Here is a 19,533-nt window from a genome sequence, read left to right on the forward strand (position 1 = left end):
GGGGAGAGAATGCCTGGCCAATGCTCCCCACGTGCGCCTCCATAACTAGCCTTGTCCTGCAGAGGGCTCTTTCCCTACCACTGTAGCTTTTGGTGAATGCTCTGTCATGCATCTTGAAGGAGGTGGCCGAAGGCGAGGGAGACTCAGACAAGCAGGGCCTTTGGTTGTTGTGGGTTTTCTGGGCTGTATTGCCGTGGTCTTGGCATTGTAGTTCCTGACGTTTTTTTCGCCAGCAGCTGTGGCTGGCATCTTCAGAGGCGTAGCACCAAAAGACAGGGATCTCTCACTGTCAAACTGAGTCCAGCCGTGAAAGCCTTCGACAATATAAGCAGGACCTTTCATCTGCGATGGAGCTGCCAAGAGAAAGTGTGAAGTGGGGTCTTAGTGTTTAAACAGTAAGGTGATCCTCAGGGGCCACAGATTTTGAACAGCAAAGGAAAACTGGTGTGCCCTGAAATAGCTGCAGAGCCCCTGTCCAGCTTTTGCTCCCGTGCCGTTCTCCTTTTTGCAACAGCTGGTAGAAGAGTCCTTTCATAGAACCACAGAAGCACAGAGCTGGATGGTCCCCCAGGGATCATCTAGTCTAGCCTCCTGCACAATGTAAAAAATTCCCAGCTATTTCCTCCCCACTGCTTACCTCCCCCATTGACCCCTGCTGTATGCCCAAAGAAAGGAAACTCCCCCCCCCCCCGCACCCGGTCCATGGCCAGTCTGGCCTTCCTGACCCCCAAATTTCTGTAAATTATTATATTTTTCTGTTTGAGTAATTCTTTGTACCAAATCCAAAATTAGTTGCCACCGGAGGTGAACTAAATTTTTGTGGAGCTGGGTTTTTTGGGGGAGGGGGGAACTGGGATATTTCATCCTGTGCACAGTTTTCATTAAAGGGGCACTCAGCTCTTTAAAAAAAAGGGTCTGCCATGCTGAATTTCTGACCCTAACATTTCTCAACCTTCATTTGCCAAATCATGAGCACTTCCTAAGAGAAATGTGTCTGTGTGTGTGTGTGTTTTGTGGGGTGAAAGAGTGATTCATGTTGTCTTAAGCACCACAGACAGCTCCACTCAAATGCCTGCACCAGGGGTCACTTCAAGAAAGGCAGTATGCCGAGCGCCTTGTTCCGCCACTCTCCACAAGTGACAAAAGGCACAGATTGGACACTGGTCAGCTCCCCTCAAGTTTTGATGGGAAATGTAGGCATCCTGGTCTTGCAGCTTTGCTCTCCGACTGCTGTCCAATGGACTTTTCAACTGTCACTTGTCCAACATTCCGCCAAGCTGCCTACATTTCCCATCAGAACTTGAGGGAAGCTGACAAGGGTCCAACCTGTGCCTTTTGTCACTTGTGGTTCTGCTCTATGTTAGCCAGAGGAAGGATGGTGCTGTTCCAAACTCTGTGGACACCTGCTGTAAACGGAGAGCTGCCAGCTTTCGGAACAGAACCCCCCTCCCTCGTTCGTTTTGACATGGCCAACCTGGCCATTTGGATTCATACCACAGTAACATCAAGACTTGACAACTGCAAGGTACTCTGCATTGGTCTCTCTGTGGTAGCCCCCGCCTTGTAGAACGGCCTGCCTGAGGAGATAAAGCTCCCCCTCTCTGGGCTTTCTGCAAATGATGTAATACTGAATTATTCAGGAGGGCTTTCTGCCCAGATCATAAGAAATAGCTCAGAGAGATGCTTCAGTAGGGACAGGGACTATAGACTGTGCAACTGGGTACTGTCTGCTGATGTACATACACTCCTAGTGGGGAGTTTCCATAGTGCTAAACCTATCACGTAAATTAGTTTTGCTTTGTTTCAGATAGATTCCAACTCTGTGTTCGGCTTTATGCTTGTTTGCAAATTTTCTGCTCCTGTACTCTATTGTATCTGCTCACTGAATGTCCAGATGATAGATCCTTATTGTATTTTTCTCAGTGAATGTCCTCGCTGTGGGTTATATTGTGTTTCACTCACACCGTGTAATCTGCCTTGGGACACAATGAGAAAGGGCGGGGGGTGGGGGTGATAAATAGATAGATAGTATTATAGGGAGTATTTTAGGGAAGGGTCTGAAATGCTTTGCTAATGAGTTATGGACCACAGACTTCACCACTATGTTGCCTTGCATATTATCTGTTGCTTGAATATGTACTCCTATATATTCCTTGTGCTCCATATTGTCTAATGTCAGTCCTAAAATTGCTTACGTTCTGTTTCAGCAGTTCTTCAACTCTTTATTGGATCCTTGCTAATGTTACGTCTTTGTAAAATCCTATGACGTTGTTGTGGAAATATCCTTAACATTGTATGGAAATGTCCTTGAAACTGATGGTATTAATCTCATGCTATATAATCTGCTTTGAGTTTCAGCGAGAAAAGCAGACTATAAATAACATAAATAAATAAAATAAAAATAAATAAATAAAATAGGTAGACAGATAGATAAAATAATATGTCTGTCTCTATCTGTCTGCCTGCCTGCCTGCCTGTCTGTCTAATTGTTTAATTGTTTGATTAAATAATTGTTTTGTAAGTTATACATTGTACATAGTTTGTACACAACCCCCTCTGTTTTGTTAGACAGACAGACATAGACAGACAGACAGACAGACATAGATAGATAGATAGATAGATAGATAGATAGATAGATAGATAGATAGATAGATAGATAGATAGATAGATAGATAGATAGATAGATAGATAGATAGATAGATAGATAGATAGATAGCATGAGTGATAAGACGGAGTCATGAGAAACTCCACAAGGTGTGTCCCAGCCAGATGACAGCTAGACTCCAACAGCAGCCCTCTTAGACCTCCATATAAGGAGCAATTTAAACCAATCCAAGGCATAACCGTTTATGCCTTCTTCTTGTAACGCTTCTGCTCCCAGTTTGGGCAATCAATCTTCACGCTAGTCAGCAATGCCCAGCCCTTCTCAGAAGCTAAAGGGAAAGCCATTTTGGTTGAGGGAAACACACTCTTTTTCATCGGGATCCCCCGAAGCTGGAGGTATGCCAAATGAAGCAAACAAGCACAAAAGATGTCCTTTGTGTGTGTGTGTGAGGCCCGTCAAGACCCGAGAGGCGGTGCAATCCTGAGCCGGCCCAGACAAAGTGTTGTCAATATGAATGTTGAAATCATCTAGAATGATCAATCCGGGCATCTGTAGTACCAGGGCTTTTTTCCAGCGGGAATGTGGTGGAACGGAGTTCCGGCACCGCTTGAAAATGGTCACATGGCCTGTGGCCCCAACCCCTGATCACCAGACAGAGGGGATGGTTGTTGTGGATTTTCCGGGCTGTCTTGGCATTGTAGTTTAGAGGGGAGTTTAGAGCGCCCTCCACACTGCTGGAGCGGCGTGGAGGGCAATCTAAACTCCTCTCAGTCTGGAGATCAGAGGGCGGGGCCACCGGCCATGTGACCATTTTCACCAAGGGCGATTTAAACTTTAAAAAACTTCCCCCTTGTTCCAGCTGACCCAAAGTGACATCACTGTGCAGTCCTGAGTTCCACCACTGAGCTCCACCACCTCTTTTCCCAGAAGAAAAGCCCTGTGTAGTACCGAGTCTGAAATTACCTCCACCAGGTTTCAACCCAAACAGGTAGCAAAGCAGGGAACTGGGTGACTGGTAAATAAGTAGGATGCCGAATCTCTCTGTGGATGCTAAAATCATGAGTGGACAATCAATGCCAATGATAGTTTTCAGGGGTATCCGTGAAAGGGAAAAGTCCCACAGGATTGTCTCTCCTCCTCGACCACAGAACCAGGTGGAGTTAACTGAGACAGAGGCAGCCCATCATTTTCTTCCAGCCAGGTCTCGGTAACGCAGGCCAGACCAGTTTCGTCCTCTTCCAGATGCCCAGACAGGAGTGCTGTTTTATTCTTCACTGATCTGTAGTGGGAAGCAGAGGCAGAAAGCACCGGAACGGAGGCTTGCCACGCCCCTTCTGGGGCAGGGGATCCCCTGCCTCCACCCGCCACACCCTTGTGCAGGAGAGAAGGCAGAGGGAGGGGTGTGTGTGCGTGCTCCCACACTCCCCCCTTGCTGCGGTGATGGAGGAATCCTGCTGCACGTTGAAATGGAGCTCAGTGAAAATTGCCTCCAGAGGGGCGGTTCTCACAGAGCTGCTCTTCAGCGTGCACCGCGATCCCTCTGTTGTGCCCCCTGTACCTCAGCCCCTTGCACCCCCTCTTGGGGCCCTGGGGCCCCTGACAACCCTACCCTAGCACCCGCTTCTCTCAGGATGGGACAAAGGTTGCCCGTGTGGTGCACACGGTTATGCCTCTCCCCCATACAACTTTTAAATCCCCCGCCAGCTCCCAGCAGCGCTGGCTCACTGCTCTCCTTTGGCTTCCTACCCCAGTACAGCATTACTGCCGACGCAGCTGTAAAGGTCGTGCAGCTTTCAACATCCTAAGCAGTCCCGGTGCTAAGCAGTGTTGAGCCAAGGGAGATGTTCTGATGACGGTGCTGCTCATGGGTTTCCTAGTAGATTTTGAAAGCCCTTCTGGCTCCCCTGCTGAGGAAGCTTTTTCCCAGCTGGAAGGTGGATGCCCCGGGCCCAGGCTAAGTGATGCAAGCCAGAACCATTGAGCTCTTGCCGTTTGCTCACAGCTAGATGCTTGTGTCTCTGGAGCTGGCCTGCTTTTACACACCTGGCAGCCCCCTCCCTGTTAAGAAAAGGGAGACACAGGAAGATAAAATGCATTGGCGCTGTCTCTTGGGAGAAGGGCACAGGTCAGAGGGACCAGCACCCCTCCTTTCCCCAGCACACAGGGTCTCTCAAGGTACTTTCAACAATACGTGTGGCTCCTATCAAGCCCTGCCTCTTTTTTGGCCCTGCAAGAGAGAACAGGGGAGTCCCACCCTCCTGGCATAAAGAAGCTGAAAAGAGGGAGGAGATTAGTTTGCCCTCAAACAAAGAAGCTTCAAGGGCAGATTACACTGTGAGATTGCTGAACTCGAGTTCATTTACAAGTTCAGAGCAACGGAAGCCCCAGGGCTAAACAGAGACTTAGGATTCTGATCTCGCTGCAGAAGCTAATTTCTGCTCTGATCAGCTGCATTATACTTTTACATCCTGACTCTCTGTTTTGCTTCACTCCACCCACCTCCTGAGTGGGACATCAAGGCTCAGGGATCTCCCCTCTTTCCCGTATCTGAAGATGGGATCTTTGACTCTCAAAAGCTTATTCCCTTGAAAAATCTTGTTGGTCTCTCAGGTGCCGCCGGACTCAAATCGTGGTATTCTACTACAGTCCTACACGGTTACCTACCTGAAACTACTCTCCTTCTTGTTTCCTCTGACTGACAAGGAAACTGCTTGCCAGACTGAAGCCAAAGGAGTCATACATTCGTTTTGTGTTTTTAGCATTGAATACAGACATGTAGAGATAACATATTTAAATGTTTTTAATTTTTTTAAAATCAAAGTGCTGTTCTTTTTATGGCAGATGATGTTTTGTGTCCAAAAAGTAAGTTCTCTGGCAGGAGGAGCAACAAGCCCCCTCAATGTGGTAGAAAGTACCCTCACGTCATAGTAAAGAGTCCAGTAGCACCTTTAAGACTAACCAACTTTATTGTAGCATAAGCTTTTGAGAACCACGGGTCTCAGATGCATCTGACAAAGAGAGCTGTGGTTCTCGAAAGCTTCTGCTACAATAAAGTTGGTTAGTCTTAAAGGTGCTACTGGACTCTTTACTATTTTGCTACTACAGACTAACAGGGTTATCTCCTTTGGATCTATGACCAGAATTCCTGGCCAGTGTCACCTGGAGGGATACATACTTCCTTTTAAAAAGGAAGATCCATTTAGCTAAACATGAAATTTCTGACAGAAATTATTGCTAAAAGGAGAATGAGGAAGTACTGCCAAATAATATAGGGGCAATGGATGTCTCTCTCTCTCTCTCTCTCTCTCTCTCTCTCTCTCTCTGTGTGTGTGTGTGTATGTGCTATCAAGATGCAATTGACTTGCAACTACAAACTAACACAGCTGACTCCTCCGGGTCTATCTCAAGTCATAGCTGACTTATGGCACCCCGGCAGGGTTTTCGAGGCAAGAGACTAACAAAAGTGGATTGCTATTGCCTGCCTTTGCAACCTTGGCCTTTGTTGGAGGTCTTTCATCCAATTACTAGCCAAGGCAGACCCTGCTTAGCTTCTGAGATCTAATGAGATCAGGCTCACCTGGGCTGTCCAGGTCAGGACAATCACCATATGAACCACTAGTAATGAGTTGAAATAATGGCACCATTAACTGGATAAAAATGCCCAGTGGCTTCTTAAAGACAAAACATTTCCCCCAGAGTTTGTCTTTAAGGCTCTGAGGGACTTCTGTTGCATTGTTTTGCTGTAGCAGATGTGCTCCCCTTTTGCATTTGACATTCCATTGCAGACAAACACGTGGGTTATATTTGATCGTTCATTAGTCATTTCTTAAATCCAGGAAACTGGATGCAGGCCCAGGAGCAGTCACTCATTTATGAAGGATAACGCAGACATGAAGTTTGTAGAACGTGTAACCCCAGATCCTCAGTCACTAACTAACAGCTCCCCTGTGTGTGATCCTGCGGCCTGTTGCTCAAATGTACCACGGAGATCTTCAGGGATTCTCTCCCTTGCTTTCCATCTCCCTCTCATGGGATTTCTCAGAGTATATCAAGGGGGGAAAGAAGCATCTCCTGCTTCCAGATGTAACTGGCTACACCAGAGGTGTGAATCCCGTCAGATCCAAGTCTGCACAATGGGATGCACTTGAAGGACTTTATGGCATTACTGAAGCTGAGACAAGCAGCAAGGAACTGAGAAGAGTAACAGGTGTATGACGTTTCAGGTGGGTAGCCGTGTTGGTCTGCAGTCAAAGAGCAAGATCCAGGTCCAGTAGCACCTTAAAGACCAACTAGATTCCCAAGGCATAAGATTTCAAGAGTCAGAGCTCCTTTTGCCAGATACGAGGAGAGGAAAGAGGAAGGCAAAGAGTGGGAGGGGCATTGCAGATTAGAGTGTCAGGAAGCTGGCTATAATACACAATCGAACAGGAGTCCAGAAAACTCGGCTCTGTAATGCAAGAAAAATGCAGCGACCAACTCCTGACTCAGCCCTGGGGGATCCATAGGACACTGGATTTCTCTCGTTTACAGAGGCTAATTTTCTGCACTTTGCACCCAGGCTTTATCAAGCTAACTACAACAGGTACTGGAGCTAACTTCCTAGTATTGTGAGTTATACTACCCCTCCCACCCTCTGCCTGGATTATTAAGACGCCTTCCTTTTTCTACTCCTTGTATCTGACAAAGGGAGTCTTGCCTCTTGAAAGCACGTGCCTTGGAAATCTCAGTCTTTAAGGTGCAACTGGACCCAAGTGTGTGTTGGTATATTTTAATGAACTGTTGACCTTGCTTGTCTCCCTCATATATCATGGATTGGCTTGTGCAGGTTTGGAACATCCTACACAGGGCTTTTTTCTGGGAGAAGAGGTGGTGGAACTCAGTGGGTTGCCCTCGGAGAAAATGGTCACATGGCCAGTGGCCCCGCCCCCTGATCTCCAGACAGAGGGGAGTTTAGATTGCCCTCCGCGCCACTCACCAGCCATGTGACCATTTTCAAGAGGTTCCGGAACTCCGTTCCACCCCATTCCAGCTGAAAAAAAGCCCTGACCCTACATATCTGAAAAGGATTCAAAATGCTTTTGTGGCTGCTGATTGTCACAGAGTGAGGGGGGAAATGACGCTTGCCCTTGATTGCTGGAGACATGCTATCAGTGCCCTTCTTTTGAAAAAGTTGTGTAGATATAGTCCATACACATTTGAATGTACCTTTGGAACCAGAAATTCGCTGTTTTAGAAAATGAAAACGGCAATGAATTCTGCATCCAAAAGCACCTTTTGACCCTTCACACAGGATAACTTGTCCAAGGCAGACAGGCAACATTCACAACCTAGCATGGCTCTAAACTCTAAAACCAACAACCCGCGCACTCATTTTTGAGGGTGAAACAAATCCCATCCTGCATCTAATCAGTCTTGCTTCTTCAAGCATTCTTGCAAGCTGGCAGAATTATATCTTACCCAACCACGTCTTATTCCAAGAGGGGTGCAAGTGACTGCGATTCATGCACCAGCTGGCAACAGCAAGAATCCGAGTTCTTCTGTCTGAAATCCCAACAGGTGGTCTAGCCTAGCAGCCTGACCTAAACAGGACATCTGCTACCTCCACCATCCCCAGCATGCAGAATTCAAACAAGAAGAAACTGGAACAAGCAAGGAGAGAGAGAGATGCCACCGCCACGTCAGGATGAGGCCATCGAACAGTTAACTGGGATCTCTATGTGACCACGACAGGGTTGTGCATTTTTGTCTCTTTTTGCATTTAGGTGGAGTAGCGTGGCATTATTTTTTGTCCTGAGTATCGTCTCTTCTGTTTAGGGGAAAAACCAACAAGTGAGAAAGAGTACCAAGAAAGGTTTCCACCTGATACAGCAAGAAAGGAAAACTTAGAAATGGGGGGTGAGTGCCAAGAAAACAAAACTCTGGGAAATTTTGGAAAGGAACTGTAATTGACGGAAGCAGGAAAATCCTCCATTCTTCTCTTAGAGCCAAGCTACAAGTGACGCCTTACACAGGTTGGACACTTGTCAGCTTCCCTCAAGTTTTGATGGGAAATGTCGACGTCCTGGTTTTACAGCTTGGCTCTCCATTACAGCTGCAAGACCAGGATGCCTACATTTCCCATCAAAACTTGAGGGAAGCTGACAAGTGTCCTACCTGTGTCAGGCGTCACTTGTAGCTTGGCTCTCAGAGAATTCTCAAGTCAGGTGTCTCAGTTAAGTTTCTACTATTTCAAGTAAAAGGGGTTGGCTTCAGTAATTCATCGAGGGGAGGTCCTTGCGGATCTTTCCTACTTTCCCTTTCCCCTCCAGCAGCCATTTCTGACCCCAGTAAAAGTTTATTCTCAGAGTTGCAGGATATGCAAAGACTTACAGACACATGGGTCGAAAAGCTGCAATGGGAAGGAGGCAGCCAATGAAATCTCCCATCAATGATGGAAGAGGGAAGAGACGGCAGGAAGGCCATCTCATCTCCCTGCCTGCAGCAGCAGCATGGCCTGCATAGCCTGCATGGCCCATGTGGATGCCATGATTGCAGGAATTAAACTTTCTAGGGATCATCAATAGTTTCTGGGAAGAGGGGCAGGGGGCATCTGTGATCCTTGCATCTACAGATTGCTGGATCCAGCCCATCACCTGTATTCTATGCATCAAAGCAGTAAAGAGTCCAGTAGCACCTTTAAGATTAACCAATTTCATTGGTGCATAAACTTTCGAGAACCACAGGTCTCTTTGTCAGATGCACGGAGGGTATGAAGAAACTGGCCAGAGATCGATAGGTGGTGAGGGGAAGGGGGAGGGGGTGCTGGGAGTGAGGGCCACGTAAATGCAAATCAGTTGCAGAAGTCATGAAAGAGGCGGAGTGCGCAATCCAGGCTGGGTGTGACCCCTCCCCTCCATAGCTGAACCTGAATGGAATGCCTGAAGGCGGTTCCTTCTGGTGATGAGAGAACCATCCAGGGTTTCTATTCCATCCAAGTCTGACTGAGTCAAATTTACATATGAATTCCAATTCAGCAGCTTCCCATTGGATGTTGGTTTTGAAATGTTTCTGTTGAACTATGGTGACATTTTATATCACGTTGGAGGATGAGCAGCTGTAAGAGCCAGAGATTGTGTAGCTGATGCCATTGGGTCCTGTAATTGTAATTTCTGGGTAGATATGTGGGCCTGTTGCAGGGTCTGTTCCTGGCATCTGGGCCTGTTGCAGGGTCTGTTCCTGTGCTGGTGACTCTGCTAGCCAGTTCATGGTTGTTAGTGAGAAGAAGTCGTGTAAGGTTGGGGGCCTGTCTGTAGGCAAGAAGAAGTCTTCCAACCAGGGCTTGTGAGAGAGAGGCATCGTTTTCCAGGATGGGCTGTAGATTACTGATCCAACTTATCATCAGTGATCCAAATCAAAATCCTCGAATAGCCAACACTCCATGTCTCTCTACACAAGACATCTTACACAGGGATTCTCAAGTGACTTACTTCCTGTCTGGTCCTATATTCAAGGGTACTCTGTCTTCGTAGCAGCGCACGTGTATGCACCATGTAAGATTTCTCACTTGAGGGTCCCCGTGTAAGATGTCTTGCATAGAGAGGCTCTAATATTCAAAGGAAATCTGGAGTCTGGAAAACTTCTCAGGCGCATGTGCCTTTGTGTGACATGTAGGATACAGTTACGGGTGTCCCATCCTTCTGAATGACAAACCAGAAGCCGAGAGACTGCCCCATTCTGTGCAGAGATTCATTTTGTCACTTTGAGTGGACGGTTTTTCTGTTGGGACAGAGGCTGATATAGAGCAGAACCACAAGTGACAAAAGGCACAGATTGGACACTTGTCTGCTTCCCTCAAGTTTCGATGGGAAATGTAGGCGTCCTGGTCTTGCAGCTTGGCTCTCCGACTGCTGCCCAATGGACTTTTCAACTGTCACGTGTCCAACATTCCGCCAAGCTGCCTCCATTTCCCGCCAAAACTTGAGAGAAGCTGGCAAGTGTCCAATCTGTGCCTTTTGTCACTTGTGGTTCTGCTCATAGCTGATCTTTGCTTTCTCCCCGCTTCCCTCATTAGACGCTTCCAACGTCAGCAACCAGCTTGCTTCCACCTCCTTCTTTCTTGCGGGGCTCCCAGGGCTGGAGAACGAGCAGGTCTGGATCTCTTTTTTTTAAATTTATTTTTCAATATCTAACATACAAAACTACTACATACATACATACCCTACAAAACAGTAACTACAAAAGACTACAATAGCACAAGGGATGGGAAGGAAAGGAGAAAAAAGAGAAGGGGAAGGGGGTGGGTGGAGAAAAAAGGGAAGGTAACCTACAAACACTAAACACTACGTTTCAATGCTTTCCCTTCATACTGCCACAGTAAAAAAAATAGCTTAATAAGATAGTGACGGAGTGGTTGATCATACAAATTACAAATTACAGCTCAAATTAAATCTTTTTCCCTCCCCTGGGCCTCGGGCGCAATTCCCTCTGCGCAGCTACCGCCGGAGCGCTCATTGCCTCCCCCCTCCCTTCAGGCTTCGGATCCTCTTCTTTTTGCTTGGTATCTGGTCCAAATTCTGAATTTATATCCACAAAATCCCTTAGCTGATCTTCCGAATTAATCTTGTAAGCTTTATCTTTATAACTAAACCCGATTCCTTCCGGGAGTAGCCATTTGTACTTTATATCCCGTTCCCTCAAAAGAGCTGCCAACATCTTGTACTTAAATCTTTTCTTCCGCACTAGAAATGGAACGTCCTTCAATATCTTGACTTTATTTCCCAGAAAGTCCAATTCCGCGTTGTATGAATTATATAGGATACTGTCCCGGACCCTCCTAGATGAAAACTCGATAACAATCTCGCGAGGCAGCTGCCGCTTCGTTGCATATTTTGAAGATGCCTGACGGACTCCCAAAATGGCGCTTTTCACTTCTTCTTTAGTTGCCCTCGCGGGTGTCGCTAAACGTTCCGAGGCGAGATCCCACAAATCCTCATTTTCCTCCTCCTTAACATTCTGGAGACGCAAAATGGTTTGTGTTCGCTCCACTTGCAGTCCGATCAGCTGGTTTTCCACCAACTTTAGTTCCCTGTTCGTTGCTCTCGTAAGTGACGCACTTTCCCGGGCAGACTTCTCTGCCCCCCCCCGCTGCTTCTTTAATGGCTTTCACATCGCTTTCAATTAAGCCCACCCTTTGATCTGTTTCATTCAGCTTGTCAACAAAGGGTTTTATGGCTTCCATAACCGCTCTTTTAACCAGTTCTTCAAGCGTCTCGCCCCTCTGCAAGGCCGTCGTAAGTGACTTGCCAAGAGAAGGACTCTGCTTTCTTGCTGCCATTTTAGGGGGGGGGGGAAACCGCCAATCTTCCGAGACTCTATGAGGGGGGGAAAATCCAAGTCTTCTAACCTTCAGACCCCACCACTCCTCACAGCGCTTGTAGTAACAGAAGGGATTCGCTTACTTCCAGGCTTTTCGCCTAATCCTGCTCCTTGCCGTTTTCAATAGCCCGGCAGCACACTGGGTGCCGCGCTCGCCTGCCGGCCTCCATAGGGACAAACGGGCAATTTACCCCCTGCCTCGATCTGTCAGAGGGCTCTTCCCGCCGCGCCCCGGACTCAGACTCCCTGCCTGAGAGTCTGGGGGCTAACCTTTGCAGATCAGCCGCCCGGCCAGGCGGCTCGGCCGCTTCCTCTCGGACCTGCCGAGAGGAGCGTCCGACATGGCTGCGAAAACGAAACCGAATCGAGCAGGTCTGGATCTCCATCCCCTTCGGCATCATCTACCTCCTGGCTCTCTTGGGCAACGCCACCCTGCTGTGGGTCGTCTGGACCGAATCCAGCCTGCACAAGCCCGTGTACTTCTTCCTTTCCATGCTGGCTTTAACAGACATGGCCGTGCCCACTTGCATCCTCCCCAAGATGCTCAGCATCTTCTGGATGGGTGTCCAAGAAATCACCTTTGCCGCCTGCCTGGTGCAGATGTTCATGGTCCACGCACTTTGTGCGGTCGAGTCCGGGACGCTCGAGTCCGGGACGCTCACTGCCATGGCTTACGACCGATACGTGGCCATCTGCTCCCCCCTCAGCTACACTTCGTTGCTAACCACAACTACTGTGGCCAAGCTGGGGGTTGTCATTGTGGCCCGAGCTGTGGTAAGCATCCTTCCTGTCCCTTTTCTTGCAAGCCGGTTACCATATTGTCATTCTCACCTCATCTCCCACTCCTACTGTGAACACATGGCTGTGGTGAAATTGGCATGTGGGGATACCACACCTAACAAACGCTATGGGCTGGCTTTGACCATTGTCATCGTTGGGTTTGACTTGGGCTTCATCTTCATCTCCTACGGGCTGATCCTGCACGCTGTATTCCGCTTGCCCTCCGTGGAAGCCCGGCACAAAGCTCTGGGCACCTGTGGGGCCCACGTGATGGTTATCCTCTACACACCTGCCTTGTTCTCTGCCCTCACCCATCGCTTTGGCCACAACGTCCCCCACCGTGTTCACATCTTCCTTGCCAACATCTATCTGGTGGCCCCAGCCATGCTCAACCCCATTGTCTATGGTGCCAAAACCAAGGAGATCCATAATCAAGTGCTGAGGGCCTTGTGCCCAAGGAAGAATACTTCCTAGGTTCCCAAGAAGGAACCACAAATCCCCCTTATATCCTATCCTATGAAATAAAAGCCAAACCGTGTTGCTGATGACTCACTTCTTATCCCTGTGCTTGCACACAACATGGGGATAAAATGTGAGTGGGGACAAAACCATTCCCCCCCCCCACCTCCTGGGGCCCCTGGAAAGGCTCAGCGCACCTCGATGCTTCTCAGCAGGGCAGGGAGAAGGTGGGCAAATGGCTGCTTTCTCCCTTCCCAGCTGATCCACGGGCAAGAGGGAGGGCAGCGGCGGACCCTCTTGCCCGCTGCTCAGCTGGGCAGGGAGAAGGTGGGTGAAAGCACTTTCCCCCTGGCCAGATGATCTGTGGTGCAAGGGAGGGTGGCAACAGAGTCCTCCCACCTGCCTTCTGAGCAGCTGGGCAGGGAGAAGGCTTTCTCGGGCTGCCCGGCCCGCTGCCCGGCCTGCTGTGATGTGGGCCGGACCGGACCGGTGGCCCACGGCAGCCCAGCCTGTAGTGGCCTGGCCTGGTCGCCACAGCTGGAGCCCGTTGCATTCTTTCACAGTGGGATCTGCCACTAGTTGCAGGCGTATACCCCCCGGGAACCCGATCCTGCAATTAACTCCCCTTGGAGAACCAGGTCGGTATTTTGGAATGAGATTCTATAAGGGCCTTACCAGACTGGAGCCCCACCCTCTTTCAGACAGGTGGAAAAAAATCTTTCTGCTTCAGGAAGAACTTTGGACCATTTTGATTTTTCACGCAGAGCTACTAGGCGGAGTGAATTGAGAGTACAACATTCTAGGTGCCTCACAAGGTACTTCTAGGGAACAGGCACCGCTCCTCTGTGCGTGTGTGTGGGGGGGCTTGACGGGCCAGTTGTGGCTCTCCTCATCTCTGCTCCCATGGTCACCACCTTTCCTACATCCAGATGTGATTTGTCTTAAAGGACCTTTTAGTGTTGCTTTAATGCATGTGCCCCGCGGGGAGGGTGGTGTATACATTTGATAAAATAAATAAAAATAAATAAAACGCTGTCAAGCCCTTGGTTTAGGGCAGAGCTGCTTTGGGGGCAGCAGTTCAGAGCAGAGAAGGGGAGGGGGTGCCTGGTCCGTGATTCACCTACTGCTTTTCTACTGCATTTTCTCTGATCCAAGCTCTGTCCCCCTCCAACCACCACCTATAGTTTTTGACAGATGATAGCCGATCCATGTCTGGAGCCCTGAAGAGAAAAGGTAGCAGAATGGAAAGGGTTTTATGCATGAATGTTAACATATAATTCTGGGATATCTCCAGCCACCACCTGGAGGCTGGTGGTAACCCTGAAAATCTTGTTGATCCCTAAGGTGCCACCGGACTCAAATCCTGCTGGTTCGTGCTGATCATTATTCTATATACCTTGTCATTTTTGCCTTATGCATGAAAAAGAAGTATTGAAGTTTGCTTATTGTTAATGTTTATTACCATAAGTATCACTAGTTGGGATCACGCCGTCCCAAAGACCTGAAGCACCTCAACCCTTCAATAAAAGGAGCATTTATTTTGAGAGCCCTCTTTGAGTTTGAATTAAGTTGCAGCTACAGTTGTCAATCCTGGATGTCACCAGTGTCAAATACACCTGTAATGATCATGTCTAACCGGCTGGTGGCGGAGAAGAGGAAGCCTAAATGTGCGGGGGGGGGGAGGGGGGAGTGGCGTGATGGGAGTCAGACGATGCTGGAGGTGTGAATTTCTTATTGAGGTCTAGCAGCTTGAGATTGGGGCTAGTTGAGAAAATTCCACATTTGCTGTTGCAGAATGAGGGGCCCACAGGGGCCTGTTCTATCACACCTGAGGCCCCCTGGCCCCCTTTCCTTTCCTCTTCGCTATTTGTGGTCTGATCTCCTTTTTTCCCTGGGAGCTGAGCTGGGAGAAAAGGGCCCAGGGCAGCAGAACAGAGAGAGGCAAGCTGGAAGGGGGAGGAGAATTCATCCCCCCTCACCAATGGGGACGCTTTTGTTTTTCGATTCTGATAGGCCCACCCCTTCCTTATCCCTGAAAAGCTCAGGGATAAGGACTAAACAGATGTGTCTACGCTGGCATCTGTGGTCTTGGTGAATCTATGAAACCCCCGTTTAAAGCTGGTTATACTTGGGTCCAGTGGCAATGAATACCCCAGTTTAATTATTCGACATGTAAAGAAGTGTTTCCTTTGTCTGTCCTGAACCCATTTTCCAACAGTTTCATTGGCTTCCCCAATATTCTAGTATTACGAGTGAGGAAGGAAAGGCTTCCTCTATCCACTTTCTCCATCTCATTTTTTCCCCAGGCTGACGTGCTCTTCCCCAAATCCTGCTCCTTTATAAGGGATTTTTGTCTCCTGATGAACATTGTCCAGCATTTATTTATTTATTTTTATTTAATTTGATTTCTATTCCACTCTGCCCGCAAGCGGGCTCAGAGCGGATCACAACATTTTAAAATATACAATAAAGAGAATAAAATTTAGCAGCAATACAAACATTAACACACGTCAATTATAAACAGCCACGAACATTTTGCCCATCTCCCTCAAACTAAATAACCTGCAGGGTGGGTGGTCAGTCATAAATGTTTACAGAGCCTGAGGGGGGCATGTACTCCCCCCCCCCATGGCAGGAGGCTGACGTGATATCTTAGGTGGTCCACCCATCTCGACCGCCAAATGCCTGGCAGAACATCTCTGTCTTGCAGGCTCGATGGAAGAATGACAAATCTGAATGGGCCCGCATTGACGCAGACAGGGAGTTCCACCAGGTTGGGGCCAGGTGTGTCGATGCTGTCATCTCTGGTCTTCATGAATTTATGTAACCCCCGTTTAAAGCTATTTATACTTGTGTCCACTGGCAATGAATACCCCAGTTTAATTATTTGTCATGTAAAGAAGAATTTCCTTCATCTGTCCTGAACCCGTTTCCCAACAATTTCATTGGGTGCCCCTCTAGTCTAGTGTTATGAGAGAGGAAGAAAAGGCCCCCTCTATCCACTTTCTCCATCTCATTTTTTTCCCCAGGCTGATTTGCTTTCCCCCAGATCCTGCACCTTTATAAGGGATCTTTGGCTCCTGATGAATCTTGTCCAGCAATATCAACACAGACAGGATCACCTGGGGAGGAAAGAGGTCAGCAAGTTTCAGGGAATCCATGTTTGTATCTAGACTCCAGTCCAAAACAGAAGGTTGCATGGAGTTCTGGGATTCTTTCTTCTGTGCCTTCCCCACCATCACAGGTGCCTTACCTGAAGCGGACCTGGGCTACCTCTCCTCTGGTCCTATTTAGCTCAAAATCACCCACCGTGAGCTGCTTTTCTACCCACAGGGGAAGATATGGGCGAAAAAAGCCGCTGGGGAGGGGAATGCTGAGTGGGGAAATGATCAGAGAGGAAAGCCCGAAGACGCCGTGGTTTCTCATTCTTGCTCCACTCATTCAGCCGATGAAGCTAATTTGGGTTTTAAAAAAATACAGAGGAAATAGTTACAGGACTGGGCTTAACATATAGTCAAAGCAGCCTGTAAAACTCCCTTTCATCTTCTGGACAGACCACAGTCTCTGTATCATGCAATCTTCATTGCCTTCAGGGCCCTGCTCCGTATCTCTTTGGTCCTGGCTGCGTAGACAAGGGGGTTGAGTACAGGGGGCAGCAGCAGGTAGACGTTGCCCATTGTGACGTGTACCAGCAGAGGCAAGCCCCTCCCAAACCGGTGCACCACAGAGAGCCCAATCAGGGGCACGTAGAAGGCCAGGACGATGCATACGTGGGCCACGCAGGTCCCGGACGCTTTCAGGCGCTCTTGCCTAGAGGGCAGCTGCAGGACTGTCTTAATGATCATCACGTAGGTTGTGAAGATGAGCAGGGAATCGAGGCCCATCACCGCAAGGATGGCTGTCAGCCCATAGACGATGTTTGGCATCCTGTTGCCACAAGCAAGGTGCATCACGTCTTGGTGGACGCAGTAGGAATGCGTGAGGACTTTGGAGCCACAAAATGGCAGGCGGTTGACCAGCAATGGTGGAGGAAGGAAGAAGATGGCCCCTCTTGCTACTGCCACTAAACCAATCTTTGCTGTCACAGAGTTGGTGAGGACGGCTGAGTGCTGCAGAGGGTGGCAAATGGCCACGTACCGGTCCACAGCCATGGCTAAGAGGATGGTGGACTCAACTCCTGAAAGGGTGTGGATGAAGAACATCTGGACCAGGCAGGCTTTATAGCCAATCTCCCTGGCATCAAACCAAAAGGAGGACAGGAGCTTGGGCACGGTGCAAGTGGAAAGTACCAGGTCCACAGCTGCCAGCATGCAGAGGAAGAAATACATGGGGATGTGGAGGGCTGGCTCTGTTTTAACAACGAACATCACAGCACAGTTGCCCACGACCGCCACAACATACATGGCGCACAAGGGGAAGGCCAGCCAGAAACGGGCAGCTTCCATGCCAGGCAGACCGCCCAAGATGAATGAGAAGCCCCCGAGAGTGCCATTAGGGTCTGGCATGACGGCCTGCTGAGACAGAGTGTCATTGGTGCTGTAGGAACAGGGAGCAGAGGCAATCTTCTGAACACCCAAGGGTCAAAGCCGCTTCATCTGGAGTCAGACTGCTGGCCCATCTTTAATTCTTTATCCGTAGGTATCTATAACAGACATGCACGCAACCACTGAGTGGAATTTATTCCCCTTTGTAATGTGAGCAATTGGCTTATCCCCAGTTTAACATGCCAAAACTGATCGATAGCAGATTAGCCAGAGCCCAGAGTGGGACATGCAACGATACCTTGACAATGTGGAAAGCAGTGGTGTTCTTGAACGCTTCCACACAGCTCTTCAGCTCTTATGTCTGCCTTCAGCCTTGACCAAACAGGTTTCAAAGGTTTCAGGGCAACAGTGAACGCTGTGTGCACACGACCTGCCAGCTCAACTGAGCCAGGGGAAGGATGCAGTTATATATTACCATCAAAGAAATGCAAAGCTCCTCTGGGTCGCTTTCTTGTCACAGAGGAGCTGTGGGCAACTGCGGGCTCTCAGTCTCCCCAGACTCTTGCCCCCAAACAAACACAGGCAAGGTTTGCTTTGTGCTGCTGCCCTTCTTCGTACAGAGGTTTTATTTGTTTCTGTGTATATTTATTCATCATGAGTGTATAGTCTACCTCATGGTCAAAGCCAGGAGCAGGTAAGAACAAACTACATGAGGCATTTTTTAATGAGTTGTTGTGACCAGGGACTTCCTTTCTCCAGAGCCACACAACAGATCCATCCATCCATCCAGGTTATTTATAGTCCACCTTTCTCTCTGAGACTCAAGGTGGATCACACAGTAGAAGTCAATATGAGTATGACCATAGACTGGGACGTTCAACAAACAATGCAACAGAGTAAACAAATGCAAAATTGCAGAGATTCGAGAAGAAGCAGAAATCCGACACGTAGCTGAAGCTGTGCTGAAACAGCTCATAAGCAATTCTAGACTTAAACATATTAACGCAGAAACTACCCAGTAGGATCACACTTACAGCAACAGACAATACATAGTAGTATAGTTTACAGTCCCTATCCAGCGCGACTCTTTGAAACCACTTCCTTACAGCAGCACCCTCCTATCTGAGTAAAAAAGCCCTCTTGAATAATTTGGGTCTGCATAGTGTCCAATTTGATTTGGGACCATAGTGCAGGGGGAGGACTGATTCCTACCCCCCACCCCCGTTTTCCTGAGCTGAAATGGCTCTTTACTCCTCTTTGGAGCGGCATATGGATGTACAGCTGCAAACAGGGGAATTAACTCCCCCCCGGGGCCATTCCAGCTCGGGAAAATGGTGCTGGGGAGCAGGAGCCACCCCCGCCTTCCCTGGCATTATGGTTCCAAGTTGAATAAGCCCTTCACCCCCACCCCGCAAGTTAAAAATGGACTTTCACAACAATTGCTGTGAGGCTGTGGGGAAAGTTCTTTGAATCTAGACCTAAATCATTAAAACAGGGTGTGTGTAGTTGGGCCCTAAAAAACCTGATTTATAACATTCCATTGAAATCTCTTCAAATAGAGTTAAAGGACTGTAGGTCACAGGATGAGTTCTGCCTGATCACACCAAAGGTCCTCATGGACGAGGGCTGCTTTCACACCCGTTGGATAACGCACTTGCGATGCACGTCAGCTGCCATTTCCAAGTGGTTTTGCCTGCATGAAACGGGACAAGCGACTTGCAAATTATCACTCAAAGGCATTGAAAGGGCACTGAGAGTCCATTATCTGTCAGCATCGCATTTCTTGCAATGGCTCCAGGAAGCCCACAAGCTTCTGAACGTGGAAGTCCCACCTGTCTGTCATGCCCTGAA

General features: G+C 48.5%; 2 protein-coding genes across 2 annotated transcripts; one reads left to right on the forward strand and one right to left on the reverse strand.

The window, feature by feature from the left end:
* Positions 1-9,848: 9,848 nt before the first annotated feature.
* Positions 9,849-13,213, forward strand: LOC129326382 (olfactory receptor 52P1-like). The gene is made up of 3 exons (XM_054974539.1): positions 9,849-9,873; positions 10,656-10,732; positions 12,332-13,213. Exons 1-3 carry the CDS (start codon positions 9,849-9,851, stop codon positions 13,211-13,213), a joined length of 984 nt encoding a protein of 327 aa, XP_054830514.1.
* A 3,554-nt stretch (positions 13,214-16,767) lies between these two features.
* Positions 16,768-17,703, reverse strand: LOC129326383 (olfactory receptor 51E2-like). Its single transcript, XM_054974540.1, has one exon. It carries the CDS (start codon positions 17,701-17,703, stop codon positions 16,768-16,770), a length of 936 nt encoding a protein of 311 aa, XP_054830515.1.
* Between the last annotated feature and the right edge of the window lie 1,830 nt (positions 17,704-19,533).

This window comes from Eublepharis macularius, chromosome 3 (assembly GCF_028583425.1).
Source record: "Eublepharis macularius isolate TG4126 chromosome 3, MPM_Emac_v1.0, whole genome shotgun sequence".
Lineage (NCBI taxonomy): Eukaryota > Metazoa > Chordata > Lepidosauria > Squamata > Eublepharidae > Eublepharis > Eublepharis macularius.

Bases quoted from the DNA above. Each gene is read 5' to 3' on its own strand.
- LOC129326382 (XM_054974539.1), top strand. From the start codon at position 9,849: ATGGTTGTTAGTGAGAAGAAGTCGT. The intron at 9,874-10,655 runs GTAAGGTTGGGG...TTCCCTCATTAG, and splicing joins TGTTAGTGAGAAGAAGTCGT to ACGCTTCCAACGTCAGCAAC. The intron at 10,733-12,331 runs GTCTGGATCTCT...CGAATCGAGCAG, and splicing joins CAGGGCTGGAGAACGAGCAG to GTCTGGATCTCCATCCCCTT.
- LOC129326383 (XM_054974540.1), bottom strand. From the start codon at position 17,703: ATGCCAGACCCTAATGGCACTCTCGGGGGCTTCTCATTCATCTTGGGC.